Below are 14,560 nucleotides of genomic sequence, written 5' to 3' on the forward strand. Positions count from 1 at the left end.
GTCCAGGTAGATGACATCAGTTACTCTTCCCCCATCCACCAGTGCTGTAACCCTGGAGTGAAAGGCCAACAGATTTGTCAGGCAAATCCGAGGTTAGAGGTAAGGCAGCACTCGTATTCTACTGTCTTGGGAACCATGCAGGACTTCATGAACTGCTGCTGCCTTTGCTCACCATGTGGCCACCAAGTGCAACTTTGACACAACTGGCATGGAGGAGAGGACCCCCACATGCTCCCCAGGAGACAGAGGGGTCCCAATCACTCTCCCTCGCTGCAGAGAGCTTGGCCAGCTTTGCAACAGCCTTTTCCCAAGCATGATTTTAGTATGCAAAAGTTTGTAGCAGTTGGCTAGCAGAATTCAATGCTATCTGTGTGCAACAGTCAACCAGAGAAGGCTGGCTGTGGAGGGTGCCAGAGCCCTCGTGGGGAATCTGGGAGGGGATCAGATGAATGCAGATCTCTGGTTTCCCCAGGGAGTCAATCCCTGGTTAAACAGGGAGCTGTTTCCAAAGCCAGATGTGAGCAGAGCTGTTTTGCAGATCTGGCTGGAGATGTTTATCCTTCAGGCACGAAAATGTCAAAGACACAACCCATATTCCATTTAGGGAAGAATGGCATTTCTGATTAGTCCCTCTTCAGTAGGGGAACCACGGCTGCTTTGCAAAATGTGGCTATTCATTTCCTACCATAGGAAGTGCAGAACAAAGGAAGACATAGTGTTTATTTCCACTTATTGATAGCTTGAAGAACGTAGATGATTTTCCCCTTTTGCCCTAAAGAGGTAGGTAGTAATGGGAAACAGGCTCCCATTAGGCTTCACCAGGACAAGTCATTTCCAGTGCAAACAAGAGACCCTGATGCAGCCTGTTGCTGCTGGCTATGCTGCTCGCAGACCATGGCTCCTTCTGGGGTCCTGAACATACACCGATCTCAGCTGTACCCTACTCTGCAACCCTCCTGCAGATGTTGGGGGAACAGGTTTCTGGCGCATCCCAGCGCACCGACGTCTTCTAGCAGACAGCTGAGGTCTTTTTTTTTTTGCTGCTGGGGATCAAGGGGCAGATCCACACCAGCCAGAAGACATCAGCCATCCCTGTGTCTCAGCACAAGGGATGCCAAGGTGGCTCCCCATTGCTGAGCAGCTGCTGTAACCCCAGAGAAGCGTTTGCTCTTCTCTTCCAAGACCTCCCTGTTCAGGGGTAACTGTACACAACCTGTTTGTGGGAAGCCACGAAGAGCCTGGGGTGGCTGCAGCCCATGCCCTCCCTTACAGACATATCCCGTTCTTCCTGATTTTATCAGGAGGGAGCAGCACAGAAGCACGGGAGCTATCTGTGCAGCCCTGGGGGGTAGTTAAAACCACACCTCATGATGAGTAAGGGCCAAGTACCAGGTCTCCTCACAAATATTATAACCCATTTGTACAGAACTGATGCCGTCAGCTGAGAAATTAAATTAAGCAGTGTTTCATTGCATGTATTAACCTGTTGCTGGCTGTGCTGCTGCAGACATTGACTCTTGTGGCCAGGTGCGGCGTTCCGGAGTCGCAGTACCCTTTCCAATATGCAAGGGACTTTTTTGCTGGAGTTATCATTGCTCCAAGCAGTCAAAAGCAGGGCTGCACCTCCAGGCAGCAGCACACACAAGCCTGCACTCTCAAAACCATCCTGCTGTATAAACATAGCACAGTGCAGAGGAATTTTCCCTGGAGCACATCGCTGCGTGAAGCACTGCCAGGCCCCTGCACAGCAACAAGGACTGGTCTAGCTCACGCTATAGGTTCTCATAACCAGGCCACTTCAGGTCAGACACTGCTTTCCGGCCCCTGCATGGCCATTTCCTGAGGAGCTCTGCCATTGTTTTCCTTAAACAATAAGCTGTGTCCCTTAAACAATAAGGTGCTTGGCAGTTCCGGTGGTACCTGGATGTCTCTAGGCTCTTTAGCTCACCCCCACACCCTGCAAGCACCGCCCAGGGATATGTGTGATTATAGCCTGTTGCTGTAAGCTTCTGCTCCTCAAACTGCAAGATGCCCTTCTGGGGAAAGGGCAGGAAGGGATACGCTCATCCCCTTATGACACCCTCCTCTTTATCACCAATTGCTTGGGGTCTCCACGAGGCAGGAAAAACACAGCTGCCCAAAAATGGCCACAATCTCCCACTGCAGAAAAGGAGAGGTCCTGAGCTGTATATTAAAAGCCTGGCAGACTTTAAAGCACTGTTATGCTCTTACCGGATCTGTCTCAATTCTCCCCTGACTGGGAACTGGCAATATTCACCACACCACTAAATCCAGCTGACACTGAGTCCGGCCCTGTATCACTGCCATACTTATTATGGACACGGAGTGGAAAGGAGCCAGCAAGGCAAACTGATGCACCAAGTACTGGCTCACCCTGTGAATCCAGGTCATACCAGTATTCTTCTGTAGCAGCAGCTGGCAGGGAAAAAGAAAGGAGTCATTTCAGCTCCTATTTAGGGTGAGGAAAAATTGTTTATCTCCCCTGGAAGAGGGCATCACCAGCACAGCTTCACAGCTAAGCTCTGGCTGGCTTGGGGCTGCAGCCAAAGCATGGTGAGCATTTGGCCATTACGAGGCAGCCCCACGCTCGGGATGTACTTTTTGATCTAATAACGAGGAATGTAAGAATCTGGCTGCAAAATGAACTGGAAACGTTCACAGGCCTCTGTCTCTATCTGACGCAGCCCTGAGACCACGACGGAACACACATCCTGAAAGATGCTAGTGTCATGGGAAGAGTCAGTTCAGTCCCCTGGGATCTTTTACTTTAATCCAGACTTCCAAAACTCTAGAGCTGGGCTTTTTCCTCCACTAAAAATAAATGAGAAAGGCCAACAAGTCAACAAATTTTAAGTAAAATCACAACAGACCACAGCAATACAGCAGTAGCTAGACCCCCACAACATTGTGATCTCTCCCACAAACCCCCCCAAGTAGCTTCTACCCTGGAGATGGGCAGGGAACGTGGGAACCTGCAACAACAGGAGATGCCTGAGCCTTCCCGGGAATTCAGATGATGTGTGCACATTCCGCCTTGCAAGTGACCCCTCCTGTTCAGGGGACCTTGTGTAGGGAGCAAGGCCACCACGCGTTGTTCAATAGAACTGGAAACAAGCCTACCCCTTAGAGAGCAAAAGAGTTGATTTCAGACAGCAAGAATCCTCTCTGGCCCTCATCTTACATCCTGCATCCTAAAGGTCGTGCTGCTGTAGTTGCAGCACTGCCCACAAAGGGGAACCTTTCTCTGTCTGCTTCCTTTGGGCTGGTTACTTGCAGGTTGTACCTGCTTATGAAAATGGTCACCAAGAGCAGAATCCAGCCCCAGATGACAGAGACATCAACCTGGCTGAGCGGTCTCTGCCCCCTGCCAGAGACTGACCCAGGGGCCCTACGATGTTTGGGGTTTCCCTCGTGGTACTTGCCCTGAATGTGCAGAAGCTTTGACAGGACACCGCAGACTGTTGACAGAGATCAGCTGCTCTCCACAGGCACTTCCCAGCTGCTCTGCCCACTGTTTGCAAGACAAATAGCTCTCCCTGGCCAGGAAAGGGGCTTATTTACAGAGACTGTGTGCTCATTCACCTGGGAGAGGAGCCTGAATATGGCAGGCTTGTTTTTTCCTGCAGATCACAAGGAGCCGACGATCTGTATTGTGCCAGCAGTCAGAGAGGAATTACTGTTTAGTTGCTTTTCTGCACAAGCAGCATGTGGCAGAGCCCGTGACTTCCTCCGCGAGGCTACCAGTTAGCATACTCGTCCCAGGTACCTCTTCTCTGCTCACCACGCTGAGATGCCAGACCTCTGCCTGTCAGCTCCCAGCCCACCCATATGCCCCCTGCTCACACCGCAAGGATGGTCCATCACAGCTCGGGGTTAGCTGCTCCTAGCTGATCTCTCTGTGGTGTCCAGGCCCACAGCCCTTCCCCTTAGGAACACAGACGTGTCTACAACCATGGAGGGTGAAGCATCTGGTCACAGCAGAGGCAAAACCACCCTGCCCCACATTGCGAGAAGCTGCTCCGAGCTCAGGCAGAACAGACTGTGAGGCCGCCACGCCTTCACAGAAGCCTCAAAAATGGTTCTCCCAGGAATGACAACATCACAGGAACACCTTAAAAATCACATGCTTTTCAACACGGAGCAATTCAGCCTTTTCAATTCTTGGTCTTCCACGGCAAGTGCCAACAATCTTGTCAGAAAGCAGAGATCACATGTGCGGGCAGGCTGGGCCTCAGCAGGGAATCCAGTCAGAGACACTCCCTCTTCCTGCATGCTTCTGCCTTTGAACAAAACATCCAAATTCTTTAAGACTAAAGGACCCAGGCTTCATTATAGCACACACACACAAATCATATACCAGCAAGCAACAACTCCTTTGATAAAATCAGAGGTTGCAGGTAGGTAACTACAGACAAAACCAGGCCCAGCACTAAGCACCGCTGGGTAGGCTGTGGCACTCAGGGGTGTGTATGAAGTCCTGACCAGAAAAATATCAAGAAGTGTACTACATGCTGAAGCTTGCGTGGGTGTCAGCCTGGTTCCCAGCCAGCCTTCCCAAGGGCTGCATTGCCTTGTTGCAGTCCCAGATAAAACACAGACTGGAAAAACTCAGACAACAAATCAAAGCAAAAGCTAGACAGTTTTCACCTACTCAGGCTATGGCAAGCCTGGCTATAGACCCACTACAGTCTCTTAAATCGCTGGGAAAATATTTTCCCTTCAAAATTGCTTTATATGGAGAAGGGGAAACCTTCTGTAAGCAGCGCCTGCTAATTCTACCTTAGAGGCCCTTAGCTGCTCCTTCCCAAGGCAAAGCTCTGAGAGCCAACAGCGGGTGGGAAGCGTGAGCACTGTCTGCCCTTCCCCATGTTCCCTCTCAGTTGCTCTCAGCCTAGTGATTCTCAGCCACTGCGACTGACTGAGATGTCCCAGGGGCTGGGACAACACCTGCCATGGATCTCCTGCTTTCCATCCTACCAGACTCAGTATGGAGCACAGACTGATACAGCCAGTAGTGGCCAAGAAGGCCAACGGCATCCTGGTTTATATCAGGAGTAGTGTGGCCAGCAGGACCAGGGAGGTGATCGTCCCCCTGTACTCTGCTCTGGTGAGGCTGCACCTCAAATACTGTGTTCAGCTTTGGGCCCCTCACTACAAAAAGGGAACAGAAGTGCTGGAGTGTGTCCAAAGAAGGGCAATGAAGCTTGCAAAGGGTCTAGAGAACAAGTCTTGTGAGGAGCAGCTGAGGGAACTGGACTTACTTAGCATAAAGAAAAGGAAGCTCAGGGGAGATACCTTACTGCTCTGTACAACTACCTCAAAGGAGGCTGTAGAGAGGTGGAGGTCGGTCTCTTCTCCAACAAACAATATTATTGCAACAAGCAACGGCACATGAGGAAATGGCCTTGAGTGGCACCAGGGGAGGTTTAGGTTGGGTATTAGGAAACACTTCTTCACTGAAAGGGTTGTGAGGCATTATAACAGGCTGCCCAGGGAAGTGGTTGAGTCACCATCCCTGGAGGCATTCAGAAGATGTGCAGCTGTGGTGCTTAGGGATATGGTTTAGTGGTAGACTTGGCAGTGCTAGGTTAATGGTTGGACTTGATTATCCCAGAGGTCTTTTCCAACCTAAAGGAGTCTATGATTCAATGATTCTAATATAGAGACCCTGGGCACGACCTTTATGTGGCTCCATATCAGTCCTGCTTAGTAGTTCACACCTGGGGTGGAATTACTGCCAAGAAGAAAACCTTAATCCATTTTTCACCTAACGAACAGGATGATAGGGCTGCACTGGCTCCAGTGTTACACTCAGAGAAATGGCTTCAATTCTGCATGCCTCATGCCACATACAGTACCTTGCTGCATTCAGCATCCTAAATGCAATGCAAATTTTGAAGCTGAAGTAATGGGTAGGCCAGTGTTGCTGAGGTCACTCTGAAGCTCGGTTGCAAGCTTATAACCAAACTTGGCTCTGGAAACATCAAAAGGTGTCTGTGCTCCCTGTTGCATGAAGGGGAAAGGCCAAGACCTCTGAAGAGACAAGAAAAAGGCCTTGCTAACAGAGTGCCATAAGCCAATGTCTAACAACTGCCTTACCCTTTCCCCCTCTCTTGTCAGTCTCTCATGTGTGCTGTCCCCAGTGTCAAACATACATCAGCATTCTGCAAACACCTTTGCTGCTTCACAGCCATGGCCTGATGTGTATTTGTTTTTTATCCTAGACCCGCTTGGACAAGCTCTATCAAGAAACTTCTTTATTCCCTCTCCTCCTGGCCCTGGCTTCCCCTCTTCTCTCTGTGTGACCTTGGCTATTTTATTGAGAAAGCTGTCATTATGGCAGGAGGACTGCAAGCTAACGCAAGGCAAGATAAGGGCTAAACAGTAGCTCAGTGTCTGTCTGCTAAGGACAGGAGAACGTGCTCAGCCCAGTATTTCATTCGTCCCAGCTTCATCATAGCACACCACCCTGTGCTGCTCCCTTTAGCGTGCCAATAGCAAAGAGTTGCAAAAAGCACTAGGGTATGTTTGTGGCAGTGCACTGCAACAAGACAGGGAGAACTAGGAGACAGCTCCATTAACCATCTGTTGAGGATGCCCCTGTCACTAATCAGGGCTTGCAAGCCACAGGCTAAGCTGTTTTGGTGCCATACAGCATGCTAAGATGATGCAGAACATGCTGTAGAGCAGAAAGGACATGGCTTTTGCATAAGCAAAATACAGACTTGCCTCCTTCCAAAAGCTTTTTTGTTAGGGAGATGTGAAACAGGAAAGAGTATGAAAAGCTTGCACTGTGAGAGCTGGGAGACATGGAAACTAGGCATGGCAGCATTTATTCATGCTAAAGCAAGCAGGGCTTTCAGAAGTCGAACCTGATTAGACTTATTACTTGATAATCTCCTATTTAGTATGAACCTCAATGAACCTCAGCCCAACAATGGATTAAATTCCTTTTAATTTTTTTTTTTTAAACACGGCATGCCTTTCCAACAGCAGAAAAAACAAACATGGAGAGGAATTTGCTGATCCAAAGTCATTCCTTCCTAGTGAATTCTAATTTTCTACAATGACCGTGAATGAAGACAAGTAAAAAATACAGGATCTCCTTGGATAGTGGAAGTGTTGCAGAGTTCCAGGTATACTGGTGCTTTCCTAGAAGTGTGCCAGTGAACATGCTCTGAGCTGTTGAGTAATATATTAAACAGCTTCCCTGATAAGATTTTAGCACAGTAACCATAAAAACTCAAACTGTATTAAGCTCCAGTGAACCAGAAGACTTTTCACATAACTAAATGCATTGTAAAGGGAAATTAAGGACCTATGCTGGAACAGTGGAAAAACCCAAGGTTGTAGATGGTTTTTAAAAACACAAGCATAAAACTTCAGCCATGAAAACTCAAAATCGCATGTGCTGGAAAAGCAAGGGGCATACTGAACCCTATTGCATCCCTGCAATATGTTCCATGTATTTGCCCCTGGTGCTGTCAGTCTCCACAAGAACCTGACAGCCATGATCCTACACCTGTCAGCTCATTTTTAAGTCCTGTAGACAGCAGAGAAAGCTTGCATCCACCTTCTCCTGAGCCCCAGAGCTGGCAGTAGGCACCCTAAAAAACAAAACAAAACAAACAAAAACTTTCTAGGATGGATGCTCCCTGGGCTTCTGGCAAGCCAAAAACTCACCCCTCTGGGGGACAGCTCAGCTCCACCAACTGGGATATCCCCAAACCATATATTCTTTAGTGCTGGTTACAGTCAGGTTTAAAAGAATTTCTCTCCTGGTCCTGCTTGGCCTAATTTTTCCTATACAAAGGCCTGCTGGCTCACCCAAGATATCTTCCCTCTAGGTAGAATCACAGAATCATCACGGTTGGAAAAGACCTCCAAGATCTTCTGGTCCAACCATCCCCCTACCACCACTGTCACCCACTAAACCATGTCCCCAAGCACCATGTCCAACCTTTCCTTGAATACCCCCAGGGACGGTGACTCCACCACCTCTCTGGGCAACCCATTCCAATGCCTGACTGCTCTTTCTGAGAAGAAATGTCTCCTCATTTCCAACCTGAACCTCCCCTGGCACAACTTGAGGCCATTCCCTCTAGTCCTATCACTAGTTACCTGTGAGAAGAGGCTGACCCCCAGCTCCCCACAACTTCCTTTCAAGTAGTTGTAAAGAGCAATGAGGTCTCCCCTGAGCCTCCTCTTCTCCGGACCAAACACCCCCAGCTCCCTCAGCCGCTCCTCACAGGACTTGTGCTCCAGGCCCTTCACCAGCTTCGTAGCCCTTCTCTGGACACGCTCCAGGGCCTCGATGTCCTTCTTGTAGTGAGGGGCCCGAAGCTGAACACAGTACTCGAGGTGCAGCCTCACCAGAGCAGAGCACAGGGGGACGATCACCTCCCTGCTCCTGCTGGCTGCACTATTCCTGACACAAGCCAGGATGCCGTTGGCCTTCTTGGCCACCTGGGCACACTGCCGGCTCATGTTCAGGTGAGCATCGACCAACACCCCCAGATCCTTTTCTCTGCACAGCTTTCCAGCTGTGTTCAAACACATGTAAACAAAACCACTGTGGAGGCTGAAGGAGGGGGCAGGCACTTCCTTGGAAGCGCTGCAGCCTGTGGGATGGGCCAAACCTCTGCACGTTCCCAATGCTGGGAAAGAACTTTCACGGGACAACTGAGATGCAAGCCATGTTCAGATCAACATTAATAAAGCAAGCTCCTTGGGATGCTGGCATACCTACCCATCACCCAGAGAGGCCCTGAGTTTCTACCTCCATGAAGTATTTGTAGCTAGGTACAAACCAGCACCAATTTCCTGACAGTAAAACACTGTTCTCTGATGTCCACCATGAGCTGCTTTGTGTTACACTGTGTCTGTGCAAGAATGGGAAATTGGCTTCCAGTTGGGATGGAGACGGGATTGTAAAATAAAGACAAAGCCTTGACAGTCATGGCAAAGCAACCTGGACGTTCAAACCCTGTTGGAACAAGCATCAGGGATTTTAAACCACAAGGCCCTTGGGCTGTAATAAGGCAACTTCATCAGTATTTCCAGCATTCACAACATGCTCCTTGAAGCAGGTATCTGCTGGTAGCTAATGATAAGGGTAACTCAGGGAGATCTGTCCATGCTTGCATTGCTTGAGCAAGAAGCGTGTGCCTGGTATTTATCAGCTCAGAAAGATCATCAAGCAAAAAAAAACTTGTAGCTTTTTGATGGAAGTTGGTAGTTTAAGGGTTTGTTCTGCCTGTCTTGAGCCAAGTCATGCGACTAATTCCTTGTGGCAGGGGGCTTTGCATGACACTAGGTACCACGGTCATTCTGCCTTGGGCCCTGGCTACCTGTAAACAGGTATGCATGAATAGCGCATGCACTAAAAAATTAAATTCAGTCAAAATTTAAAGAAGCCACCAATTCTGTAAAAGTCTCTTCTTAGCATCCATGCACACCCGGGTGACGCCATCTGAGTGGCCACAGAGGTCAGCTGCCTGGCTGCCACCAAGGCCTATCCTCACGCCATGGAGAACACTGGAGTTAGCACACCTGATTTCCTGTGCCTGTCCTGCTGGCAGGCTTCTGGTTTGTCTGTGAGCCTGTCCTCACTGCCAGAGCTGGCAGCAGACCCCAGCATAGCTATTAATATGAACGTGCAGAGAGCAAAGAGCAAATAGATCCAATCCATTTAAAGGCAATGCTGGAAAACTTCACCACATCCATCTCCTGCACGGCCTCAGGACTGGGATTAGTTACAAAGGGGCACGGGTAAGGAAGAAGTGTGGTAGCAGCTCCCTGACAGAGTGGGACAAAATCAGAGACATCTGAGAGTGCTCATGAGGGCACAGCACGAGGAGCACCATGGTGTCACTGGCTGCTCATCCCCAGCAAATGCATGCCCTGACTACACAGCAATGGGAGCAGCCATGTGGCATTAAAGAGTTGGGAATCTCTCCGTGGGCTCCCCAGCCATCAAGAATGTCTCTTCTTCAGCCCTTCTCAGTGGTCCTGCCCTTGTGCAACCCACCCCAGCAAAAGCTGGCTGGATCCTCGCACCTGCCAAGCACCGGTATGAAGTGGGTTATTTCCATCCTTTCAAACTCTTCTCAAGCAACTTTCTTTGCCCTCCAGCTGGAATTTTTGGCTGCTCTGGAAATACCAATATGGGTTCCCTTTGTTTTTGTACAAAGGACATAGGTAACAGATTAGAGAGGTCTGGAAAACAAGCAGAAGAAAGAGAATCCCGAGGAAAGGTCTAAGCAAATTAGGTAGAGCCAAGGAATGGCTCCTTGCTTATGCTATTTAACAACAAAGAAACATCCAGGTTGTTCCCAGTTGTTGGGCAGTACCTCTTAGCAAGCAAAAACTGCAGAGCATTGCACAGGAAACCATGTGATAGGCACTATAAACAATATAGAAAGCTCAGCTGGACTTGTATTTTGCCGACTTTATCAAACAGCATTTTAATGAACTTTTTTTTTTATCCCCCTGGAAATTAATCTATTAAAAAATGTGTGTGTCTTAAGTAGTATTTTGCATGTTAAGCCTTATGTAATTTCCTCTAAAATTAGCTCTTTTCTTCTAGGTTGCTTTGTAATCTCTCCAATAATCTCTCTGAAATCCACTGTAAGTATACAAGTGGTACTTCCTGTGCATTTTAACGTCTGGGACATTTTGTTGGACACTACTGTGCAAATTGACCTTTATCACGCAAAAAAATTGGCCACATGACAGAGACAAAAGTTTGCTCTGTAATACTTCTCTCAGTTAAAGTAGGAATAGGATCCCCAGCCATTTAAGTGCCTGTGGCTGATCACCGTGTCTCAGAGCATGTGTTTTAAGGCAGAAGAAGAGGCTGTGGTAAGATTCACTCCCACCCTCCTTGGGAGGTGAAATTTGGGCTAACAGTTGCACGAATGAAGAAAAGGCGGCGTTAGACCTACTTGCACCTATCTGTGTCCTGTCTCCTGCCTTTCCGCCCCCTCTTAGCATGCTGCAGAGCTAGGGTGGGTGAAGAGGAGCATCTAATCATTCCCAGCTGCATTCCTTTCTTCTGCTGTCTGCCCCATCTCCAGCTGCCTCCCTTCCTGCTGACGACAATGAAGGCCAACAGCAGTCACAGCTCTCCATTTCCTCCTGCCCAGGACGAGCTTTCAAATAGGATGGACAAACAAGCAAAGCTAAACCAAAACAAGCCCTCCCTGTTACACCTAAACAAAACAAAACAAAACAAACAAAAACTCTGAACAGTCAGGACCTGCTGCTCTAAACATGCTTTTCTGGACCTCTTCTCAGACTTGCATGGCTGCTCTCTGTTGCCCCAAAGGACACAAGCCTGATAGACCACAGACTGCATGCTAGAAATGCAGCTTTTCTTTTTTTTTTTTTGTCCCTTTAAGAAATCCAGAAAAGTGGATCTCCCATCTGGAAAGATTTGTTCTGCTGCAGAACTGGGCAGTGAGACCTTTGTTCCATGTACCCGTGCTAATGCTCTACTGAGTATGCAGTAGAGCAGTCTTCTCCCATGCTAACTTGCTTTGGTTCTCGGTATATTGTTCCCTCTAGGGGTTAATACTCTAACACAATATTTCCAGCTAACATCTAAATCTGATGTTTTGCACAAGGTTTGTCAAAAGCGACACAGGGCATTTAAGCAGCAACCCAATCCTTCACTAACCTTACTGCTTTCCTTGCGAGTTTCAGAAACATTGCTTTTCAAGATATACTTGGCTCGAGTTGTGGGAAAAAAAGCGAATGAGGAGGGGGAGGTTGTCACCCTCCACATACTGTGCTTCTAAAATTACTCCTCTACCAAAACGGTACTGGTGCTGAAATATTGCCCTTGAGACGTTCAGTAAATGGTTGGTATGTCATGCTGCCTCCCCTGGCTTCCTGGCAAAATCCCCTCCCCTAACTGCCTGGCTCAAGCTCCACAGTAGAACCATTTCCTTCTAGAGCACTGTCCCTAAGCAAAAGCTTGGGAAGAACTGAGCTCCTGCTAGGATGCAACCCTTATCAAAAATGTTGCGAGCACAAACTGCTACGTGTGATTCAGAGGAATGCCACCACCTGCTTTAATTGCAAACCAAAGTAAGCCAGTGACAATAACACTGGCTCTGAATTCCTGTGACTTTTCATATCCGTTTAATCAGAACATTTCTTTCTCACTGCTTGCAAACTTCCTCTGCCAAATCCTGCTCTGGATGGCTCATCCCCTTTGTCACAACATCCTAACTCGTAAGCCACAGGCAAAGTATCTGCGACTGTGAAAAGCAGGGCTTTGTGGTTCCACCCCAGCTGGAAACCAAGGAAGACTGACTACATTTCTTTGTATTTCTGGGGCTTGTCTGAAGTCTTACACCAAATTTAGGCAGCTTCACATGACTAGGCCTCCTTCTCAAATCCATTTAAGGTGGTTTTATAACTATTATATTTTCTCTTCCTTTTCTGTCCTATTAAGCTGTCTTTATCTCAAGCCACGAGCTTCTACATTTTTTTTTGTTTTTCTGCTTCAATTCTCTCCCCCAGTCTAACAAACCAGCGTTACACAGCACAGCAATATGGTAACATTAAACCAGCCCCCAGAGGTGAACAGCACAACACCGAAAACATGCACTAAGTAATGTGCTATACAACGCAATTCTGAGACCAAACACAACAAACCCAAAAGCAAAAAGAAACCAACCCACAACATTGTGATCAGCAACTATTAAACTGATCTAATGCTTTTAACAGTCTTGTTTTAAGATGACCTGGTCAGATGTGTCGTTGTCTCAACCCTTTGGGCCCCACACCGGGTACAAAAAGGATGGTTGTGGCTTAACCCAGTAGGCACTAAGCACCACACAGCTGTTCTTCTCCCCCATTCCCCAGTGGGATGAGGGAGAGCATCCAAGCAAAAAAAAAAAAAAAAAAAAAAAAAAAATTAAAAGGTCATGGGTTGAGATAAAGACAGCCTAGTAGGACAGAAAATGAAGGGGAAAATAATAATAATAAAAAGAATATACAAAGCAAGTGACGCACAATGCAATTGCTCACCACCTGCTGACCGATGCCCAGCTTGATCCCAAGCAGTGGCACACCCACCCAGGCCAACCACCCCATACAATTGTTCAGCATGATGCCATATGATGTGGAATATCCCTTTGGCCAGTTGGGGTCAGCTTCTGGTGCACCCCCAGTCTCCTTGCTGGCCGGGCAGAAAAGTCCTTGGTGCTATGCAAACGCTGCTCTGCAACAGCTAAAAACATCAGTGTATTATCGCCACTATTCTCATCAAAAATCCAAAACGTAGCCCCTGCGAAGGAAATAAGCTCTGTCCCAGCCAAAACCACGCCACATTCCCAAAGCTCCATCTACAAACACATGAACTACCCAGCACGAGATGCCCTCGGGAAGCAGATGCGGCTGTCTGATCTCGAGCAGCAGGTAGCTACAGGAGGAGGACAATCCCTTGGGCATCCTTACGCATACCGAGGTGCTTGATGTTAATTTCTATTTACTGCACACCAGTGGTGTGGCTAGGCACAGCTGCGAAGCAACTCCTTAGTTAGTTAGTTAGTTAGTTAGTTTCTCCTAAGGGATTCAGGCAAGGGATTCAGGGTCCCGGGCCGCGCCCTGAGCCGTCACGGAGCTGCTGGAAGAAGCGGGATGATAAAACAAGCCGCCTCCTCCCGAGAGGCGCTGCCCGCACCGCCCCGTTACCGCGACCCCGCACCTTGCTCGCAGGCTCCCTTGCTGCGCTGGGTGATGGCCGGCTCCCCGCGGCTCTGTGCCCGCAGGCTGGCGGCTCGGAGCTGGCAGCCGCTGCCGTAGGTCAGCCCGTCGCTGCCGCACACCGGGTAGCGGCTCTTGCACAGGCACACGCCCACCGGGGCGGCGGCGGCGGCGGAGAGGGCAGCGGGGCCAGCGCCCGGCTCCGGGCCGCCCTTGGCCTTGCGGCGCTTGCGGCTCTTCACGCACTCGAGCCCGGCGGCGCAGCGCCCCCCGCCAAAGCCGCCGCACGCCTCGCCCTCGCCGCGCCCGCACTGCCAGCAGCAGCCGCAGGCGTCCCGCACCCGCCCCAGCGGGCAGCCCCGCGGCGGCAGCGCCGGGCACTTCTCCGCCTCGCACGGCCCGCAGCCCCCCGATGCCGCCGCGGAGAGGGCGGGCGCCAGCAGCGCCGCCGCCAGCAGCACCGCGGACGGCATCGCGGCACGGCGCCGCCTTCCCCCGGCACCGGCTTAAGCCGCGGCCGGGGAAACTCCTCCCTCGGCGGCGGCCGGCCCCTCAGCGCCGCCGGCCCCCCGGCCGGCCCCGGCCCCGGCCCCCTGGTGCTGGCCCGGCGGCTCCTCGGTGCCGCCGCCATTTTGGGGGCCGCCCTGACAGGGGCTGCGGGAGGGGCCGCGGTGGGTTGGTTTCCTGCAGGAACGGGGGAAAGAGAGAAAAGCGGAGCTGCCGCGTGTCTCGTCGTGCTTGGGACAACGTTCTCTGCCTCTGTCTGCTGCCACTTCGCTGGCACATCCTCCGCGGGATGCAAAAATGCCTTGGGGTCAGA

At 49.9% G+C, this 14,560-nt stretch overlaps 1 protein-coding gene across 2 annotated transcripts in view; it reads right to left on the bottom strand.

Annotated features, from left to right (window-relative positions):
- The window catches only part of IGFBP7 (insulin like growth factor binding protein 7), a 21,021-nt gene extending 6,741 nt beyond the window's left edge, over positions 1-14,280 (bottom strand). The window contains exon 1 of one of the 2 annotated variants that reach the window (XM_080591893.1): positions 13,742-14,270. In XM_080591893.1, coding sequence (XP_080448019.1) covers positions 13,742-14,213 — 472 coding nt within the window. In that variant the 5' untranslated portion in view covers positions 14,214-14,270. Of the gene's footprint in view, positions 1-13,741 lie in introns of both variants that reach the window. The other variant, XM_080591894.1, reaches the window with a different exon arrangement.
- Between the last annotated feature and the right edge of the window lie 280 nt (positions 14,281-14,560).

Source organism: Anser brachyrhynchus (assembly GCF_964034855.1).
Source record: "Anser brachyrhynchus genome assembly, chromosome: 4".
NCBI classification, from domain to species: domain Eukaryota; kingdom Metazoa; phylum Chordata; class Aves; order Anseriformes; family Anatidae; genus Anser; species Anser brachyrhynchus.